The sequence below is a fragment of the Trichosurus vulpecula genome, chromosome 1 (genome assembly GCF_011100635.1).
Source record: "Trichosurus vulpecula isolate mTriVul1 chromosome 1, mTriVul1.pri, whole genome shotgun sequence".
In the NCBI taxonomy this organism is placed as follows: Eukaryota; Metazoa; Chordata; class Mammalia; order Diprotodontia; family Phalangeridae; genus Trichosurus; species Trichosurus vulpecula.
Genome location: NC_050573.1, coordinates 547,668,853 through 547,677,031, shown reverse-complemented (window position 1 = coordinate 547,677,031; position 8,179 = coordinate 547,668,853). Strand labels below are relative to the sequence as shown.

The 8,179-nt window shown below is 37.6% G+C and overlaps 1 protein-coding gene across 1 annotated transcript in view; it reads left to right on the top strand.

Annotated features, from left to right (window-relative positions):
- Positions 1 to 1,913: 1,913 nt before the first annotated feature.
- GLIPR2 (GLI pathogenesis related 2) overlaps positions 1,914 to 8,179 on the top strand; it is a 53,081-nt gene continuing 46,815 nt past the window's right edge. Inside the window, exon 1 of the mRNA XM_036741585.1 lies at positions 1,914 to 2,093. Coding sequence (XP_036597480.1) covers positions 2,081 to 2,093 — 13 coding nt within the window. The 5' untranslated portion in view covers positions 1,914 to 2,080. The remainder of the gene's footprint in view (positions 2,094 to 8,179) is intronic.

Sequence of the window (8,179 nt, the reverse complement as noted above, 5' to 3'; positions counted from 1 at the left end):
CCTCTCCCATCTGGCCCCTTTACTCCAGTCACACATCTCCCATCCTAAACCTTATCACTTCTTCCCTGGATCGTTGCAATGGCCTCCTTACTGCTTCCCCACCTAGTCTGTCCTCACTTCAATGCCTTGTCTATGCAGCTGTTAAAGTAATTGTCCTAGAGTGCGTCTGAGCATGTCGTTCCACACTGAGTAATCTCCGGTGGCTCCCTATTATTTGTAAGATAAAACATAAACCCCTCTGTTTGGCATTTGGCCACCTATGACCTTCCATTGCCTTTCACAGACACTATGACCCAGCCAAACTGGTCTTTGTCCTGTTTCTCACACACAATACTTCAGTTCCCTTCTTTGTGCCTCCATGACTGGAATTCATGCCTTTCCTCTCCCGGGAAGGAGAACCTTCCTGCCTCTCTGCATCTCTGGCTGTCTTCAAGACACAGCCCTAATGCCCCCTTTGCACAAAGCCTCGTTCCTGATCCTTCCAGCTTCTAGAGCCCTCTTCCCCTTATTATCTCATACACCGATGTTATGCATGTGCATGTGTGTGGATATATGTGTGTGTGTGTGTGTATGTATGTATATATAAAAAGAATTAGCATTTATGTAGCATTTTAAGGTTTGCAAAGGACTTTACAGACACCATCTCATTTTTTCCTCACAACCATCCTATAAAGTAGGTGCTGTTATTATCCCCATTTTACAGATGATAAAACTGAGGCAGACCAATTAAATGACTTGCCCAGTGTCACACAAGCAAGTATCTGAGGTCAGATTTGACCTCAGTTCTTCCTGAGCTCTTCCTGACGGTCAGGTCTAGTACATTCTCTCGTGCCACCTAGCTAGTGTCTTCTTCCTCACTGAATTCTAAGAACTTAGAGGGCAGACACTCTTGTACTTTTGTCTTTGTCTCTCCAATGCCTAGCACTGTGACTAACATACAGTAAACAACTGCTTTCTAAGCGCTTGTTGATTGATTAATTCCTTGTGCCTTTTGGCACACCATAAAATCGACTCTGGCAGCTCTTTAATTTGCCTTTCAAGGTAGGGTCTATGCACTGGTCGTCCATTTAACTGTAAGTCCCTTGTGTCTTACGGTTTTGTCTATTTTGACAATGTCAATATTGATAAAATAAAGTTTCTCCAGTAGAATATCTACTATTACTAGATCACTAGACACAAGAAGGTGACCTTTAATATCCCAAAACATAAACTAACACTTTGAATAATTCATCTTGTGGCACATATCAGAAGGTTAAAAAATGAAGTATCTTCATCTTTAGTAGCATAAAATCTATAGATACTTTCCAGCAGATTAACTAAAACTTCCTCCAAATGTTTTATTTCCCCAGCTTTTTTGAGTATTTTGAAATGTTCTACATATTTTACATATTTACACTCCATATTTTACTTTACTCCAGAAAAGCTTGAAAAAAGGAACATTCAAATAATCCTAGTAGAGAAAAATACTATTTAAAAATGTATATATGTATACATATAACTCTAGACTTTTTTGTGTTTTTAAATGTGCTACGTATTGAAACATGATACATAATATATACATATTTACTTCAGAAAAAACTTGAAAAAAAAAGAAACATTCAATAGAGAAAAATACTGTACATATAAAAAACTCTAGGCTGATTTTTATTTTAAAACTTTCCCTTTGGTCCCTCTTCATTTATCCCCATTTTCCTTTTTTGTATCAACAGTTCATTGGCACTACTAATGTTATACATTTTTAAAAATAGCAGTATTTTCTTTTTTCCTTAGTATAGCTGGCTTATAAATGTCTACCTTAATTAGGTTGGTTGGAATGTGATTCCACGTTTTTTTCTGATCTTCTTTCTTGCTTCGGAGGATAAGCAACCTTTGACCTACAGCTGGTATCTTGTTAAGAAAAAGTTTCTTTATTCCTTATAAGGCATGGCAGACTATTGAGTAATGGCTATGGGTGGTTACATTTTCATTATGCTGTAAGCTGACTGGAACATACCCCCAGGCAGCTTTTCTCTCTGCCTTTGTTACAAGCCCTGAAACAATACAATTTTAGAGAAACAAGATTAAACTACCAGCTGTGAAAATGGGAGGTTCAGGTAAGTGAACGTTATTTGTGAAGCATAATAATGTAGTTCCAAGCTGGGGTTTATTTAGAGAGCTTGGGTTCTGAAATGCTTATACCTTCTTCCAACTGAGTTAAAATGACTCAGCCCGATCTGCTGTCTGCTTTTCAAGGTGCAGTGGTATAGTTATTTCGGTAAAGAGCCATATGTCTTTGAAGCAGTGTTGGAACTAAATTTTCCATAATGTGTAGTTGTAATCCACATGCAAATGTGACCGGAGAAGGGAGCCATGTCTGTATCCTCCACCCCCGCAGCCAGAGATCATGTGTATCTTACAGCATCTTGTGTTTCGCTGGTTTGTTTTGGGGGTTTTTTGGTGCCTTTAGAAATTTTGTGTGCCTGTCACAGGGATGAAATATTGTAAGAGAAAATTCATGAATTATTATAATATGTGTGAGAGGAAATGTTTGAGAACAGTGCTGGGCGGAATGAACACAAAATGATTCTATGACTAGATGTTTTGTTAGGCAGCGTTAACACTGGGGAAGCCATTTATATTTTGCTGTGGACTCAATCCGGCAGAAAAGACCACAGCCACAGCATCTGGCTTCTGGCTTCTGCAGATGTGGAGGGGAGGGATCGCCCTTCTTGTAAAACAAAATTGCCTCAGCAAAGCAGCAAGAAGATTCCATCTAGGCAGACTGAATTGCCTTACCAACGTGCAACGACAGCTTCTTTCTCTGTAGCTAAGATCAATTTTCTAGTGACAAATTGGAAGAGTTAAGGGGGAAAATATTTATTAAGTGAAGCATAAAACATAAGAATGACCATGAAGTGTTAAGTCCGCAGCCCAACATTCTCTCCCTAAGACTCGTAGCAACAAGTTACGATGTCAGCCACAAATGATTAGGAATATTTATCCCCTAAAGCCCTGGATTCCCTTACTGGATCCATCAAAGGGTTAGGAAGACTGTACTTCTGATTTGCGTGGTATGTGTAGGGAACTCCTAGATACCTACACAGGTCAGCACCCCTCCTGTTGCCTAGAATAGAGAGCTAAGGTCACTTCCACGCAGTCAATGTGTCAGAGGTGGCTCTTGAACCCAGGTCTTTCTGACTGGATTCTACTGTTCCATGCTATCTCTCCCTGTATTATATATGAATTTTTTTAAAAATAAATTTTATAGATGCTTTTTTTTTTACATCTTCATTTCCAGAGAGTCCTACCTCTCTCCCAGCAAAAAAAAAAAAATTAAAAACAACTGACCCATATCTAGCAATGTATGCTGCATTCTACCCAAGTAATTCTAGATTATTTCAGAGAAGGGAGGGAGGTTTTGTTATCTGGTTTCCTAGACCATGGTTGGTTTTTCAGTTACTCAGTTTCACTAAATCTAGCTAAATCAATTTTGAACTTCATTGGGCTTTTCAGTATATTGATACCTTGTGAATACTACAGATTTCAAAAAGGACCTTTTTCTAGTATTCTGGGATTTAATGAACTAATTCGTGTTTACTCTTGATGATTTTATAAACTTTAATCTCAGCCCTCATCTTTGCAAATCCCAAGCAGCATGGGGTTCTGGGTGGAAGAAGTTTACTGTAATGATAACAGTTTCTACTTTTAGGAAGTAGAAATACAGTGTTCTTAAATGCACAGAAAAAAATAGTAAGGGACACAAATAGAGCAATTTTGTTGCTACCTTATTAAATTTATGTATTTGTATGTATGTGTATAATTATATATGTGTGTCTTAAAAATAAACAGAATGGAAGTTCATTGTTTCTTAGATAATTTTTTTTGTTCTTTGTATATTGTAGTATTTGTGTTTATTGATGATTGTTAAGTTTACTGTTTAATTTTTTTTTGAGGGGGGAAGGCAGAGCAATGGGGGTTAAGTGACTTGCCCAAGGTCACACACTAGTCAGTGTGTCAAGTATCTGAGTTAAGATTTGAACTCAGGTCCTCCTGACTCCAGGGCCAGTGCTCTACTCACTGCACCACCTAGCTGCCCCTAAATTTTTTTTTTGAAAGAGTACTGAACTTGCCATCAGGATGGCTGGATTTAGATTTTGCATCTGATACTGCGACCTTAGGAAAATCATTTCACCCTTCTCAGCCTCAGTTTTGATATCTGTAAAATGAAGATAATATTTGCCCTACTTATTTCCCTAAGCACTTTATAAATGTAAGGTATGGTAGTGAAGACTCCATTCAAATATTTCAATTGATTTTCCCTAGATTTTTTTCAGCTCCTTTATATCTTTCTTTAGCTGCAGCCATGAGAACTACACTCATCATTCTGTGTTTTTTTATTTTCTTTCCAATACCTTCTTGCAAATCCCCAGAATTTTTTTGGCTTTTTTTGGCCCTAGAAACACATTGGACCATTGTCCTCAGGGAACAGGAAACAATTCACATTGATTCCAGAGTTAGAATTTTGGCCAGCATACACAGTGAAACACATCTGCCAGACAGCTTTTCCAGATCTTCCTTATGTAGAGCCCAATCAGTACAGCAGTTAACTATCAATAAAAGATAATACTATCTATAAAATTGGGGATGTAGTAGAAAGAGAACAAGAATAAGTTCATTTTGACTCAGGTCTCAACTCTTCTACTTATGTGCTCTCCTAGGAAGGCTTCTTTATGTGAATTTACCCTCCCTATAAAATGGTACATATGCTGCCTCTATCACAGGGATTGTCACAAGGATCCAAAGATAATATATGGTTAAATTGCTTTGTACTTTGTGCCGGGGTACAGAGCTTAAGGTGCTTTATTGACTTGTTTTTTGTTTTTCTTTTCATCTGGACCTCCTAAGAAATCCCAGGACTGGGGAACTCCCAGTGAAAACTCCTTCCACTGATCCAAATCCTCAACTGCCAGTTCTAGTCATCTAGAGCTGCCTGTGTAAGGGCACATAAAGAAGCAGAACATGAACTCACATCTTTCTGACTCCAAGCTTTCTCCTTTGTCCACACTGCCTCCAAAATTGTTATTACTACTAATGATGTATAACCACCAGATGTCACTAAACCTCTTGAGGAGCTACAACTAATAATGTGGAATAAAAAACAGCCTCAATCCTAGGGAGAACCTAGCACTTATACTTCATCCGGAGATAGTGCTCTGTGTCCTCTATTTACATTTTGTTTCCTTTCTCTAAAATGCACCACCCTGATCCCATAGAAGCAAGGATTTTGTCGAGGGGGCAAACCTGTTAAAAAGCTTTTTAAATTTACGTAAATTATACCAGCTGGTTGTACTATGCCTAATCATAATTTACTATAACTCTAGTAGACTAGTCAGAGATAATTTCCCGCTACAAATACTAGAGTGCCTTTTTCCTAGTACTTTGTTTTGGCTTAAGTGTTCAAACATGGGCCAGTATTATATGATCAATTCTACCAGGACACCTAATCACCATCTTTACTTACTAGTTTCACCCTGCACTCCTACTAGTGAGCTAGCTTGTGAATAGAGTGTTGGCCTTGGGGTCAGAAGATGTGAATTCAAATGATGCCTCAAGACTCTGACCACACTGTGACACTAGGCAAGGCACTTGAGCTTCTCTCAGCCTCAGCTTCCTCATATGTAAAATGAGCATGAGAGCACGCGCTTGGCGGTGTTGTCATTAGGACCAAATGAGGCGACATGAGTAAAGCACCATGCAGACCCTAAAGCACTGTGTAAACGCTACTGTCATCATGGATGTGAAGCGCATCAGAAGGTCTTCCCTGGCTCTGAATCTCTGACAATTTGTGTGTATAGGCTATGGGAGAGATGGGATTATTCTATAATAAACTTCAATAAATAGCCCCTTCAACAGACTTCCCTTTAGAATGTGAGCTCCTCAAGGGCAGGCATAGCTTTGGGTTTGTTTTGGTTTGGTTTGGTTTTTTACCTTTCTTTGTACAGGACCTGCCACAAAGTACAGACTTAATAAATGCTTATTGACTGTCTCTCCGATCATTCAGATTAATGCATTACTCCTGTTCCAGGAACAACAGGAGGTAATCTATTTACCCAGACTCACACAGTGGGTGTGTGACTGCCACTCACACAACTGAGGCCACTTCTGACTCTTAAGTTCTAGATTCCTACATGTTGATTATTCTGTTCAAGGTAGATAGACGAAAGACTTCAGACCAGGAATGATATTATTTCTTAATAGTTTCTAAAAGAAAAATAGAGTTTCTTGAAGAAACTTCCACACTTGCTTCTAGTGTTTCTCTATTATAAATATTGCTAGTTCTTGGTTTTAACAAGAAACTTTTCATTTTCCTAACATTGGAGCATCCCAACAATCCTGATATAAATCCAACCTGATCATAGTGAATAATTTAAAAAAAAAATACTGCTGTAGTCTCATTTATAATATTTTATTCAATATTTTTGCAGCAAGATTCATTAGTGAGATTGGTCTATAGTTTTCTTTGTCCACTTTAACTCTCCATGGCTTGGGGATCAGGACCATATTTGTGTCTTGTGGAAAGGAAACTAAGGGTCAATAGCTTATTGGGTTTTTTTTTATTATTTTTTTAAATTTAATTTAATTTAATTTTAGACTCAAGGGTCACAACACAAATACAGAATAGAGAAAAGGAACAAAAGATACCATAAACTTAAATACAAAGTAAGAAAGGAAAAAAAAAGCATGTCATGCATAGCCAAATGTAAGAGAGGATTCAAAGTATAGAACGATAGATTTTCATTTCAAGAAAGCCTATACGATAAAGAATACATGTTGTTTAGAGAATTGTCCATCTTTTCTTTGCTTCCTTGTGAGTTTACTTTTGTTCTCTGCTGAGCACTTTTTTACTTTGTTCTTTTTTCCCACCTTCCACCCCAACCCCAAAGGCTACAATAAAGTTTAGATGTGTTTCTCTATAGCTATAGATACATACATATACATACATACATACATATATAGACATAAACTTTCCCAAACATACTCCATTCCTGATCTTTGTTTTTACATTTGTGCTTATCTCTTGTTTCCTATCCCTCCTGATTCCTCTACTTTACTTCTACTGACTGCCTTGCCCTCCTATTACTTGCCTACCCCACTCCAAGGATTCCTCCCCTATCCTCCCATTCCCATAAATCTAAACACTCTTCTATACCCCCCCCTTTTACCTATTCCCTCATTCTGCCCTCTAAAAATCTCTCCCTTGTCCTCTCCCCGCTCTCCATATCCCTACCATTTTATTTCTTCTAAATTTAGAAGAATTTTATACTCTTCTAAATATATGTATTGTTCCCTCTTAAACCCATTCCGGATGAAAGTAGGTTACCAGAACTACCAGCCCTCCTCCCCCATCTAATTCCTCTGTATCCTTTCTTCCTCTTGCACCTCTTTTGTATAAGAGAGTTAAAGCTGTTTCTAAATGGTTTTACTTTTAAAATTCGTATCCTATTCAGGTTTACCCCCCTCTTTCTTATGAGTTTAATAAGAGTCTTAGACATACATTTTACATTATATAAAAGGTAAACAGTCTGTCCTTGCGAATCCCTTATAGTCAGTCTTTGGTATGGACCTCGTGTTTCTCTTGGGTCTTGAATGTTGAATCTTCTATTAAGTTCAGGATTTTTTTTTTAACAAAGTCTTGAAAGTTTGATAGTTTATCAAATGTCCATTTTTTTTTCATTCAATATAATACTTAAATTTGCAGGATATATTTTGGGCCGGAGCCCCAGGTCTTTTGCTCTTCGATATATTGTGCTCCAAGACCTGCAGTACTTTAGTTTCTGTGCTGCTTGGTCTTGTGTGATTCGAATTGTGGCACCATCATGTTTAAATTGTTTTAATCTTGATGCTTTTAATATTTTATCCATGAGCTGGGGGTTTTGGAATTTGACTATGATATTCCTATGTGTTTGCCTCCTGGGATCTCTTTTAAGTGGTGTGCGATTGATTTTCTCTATTTCTACTTCCCTGCCTTGTTCTGATGCTTCAGGACAATTTTCTTTATTTCTTGTATTATTGTATCAAGATTCTTTTTTGGTCATAACTTTGTTAGTCCAGTTATTTTTATATTTCTCTTCCTGATCTATTCTCCAAATCTGTTGTTTTTCTTATGTTTTACTTTCTCTATTTTTTCATTATTCATGTT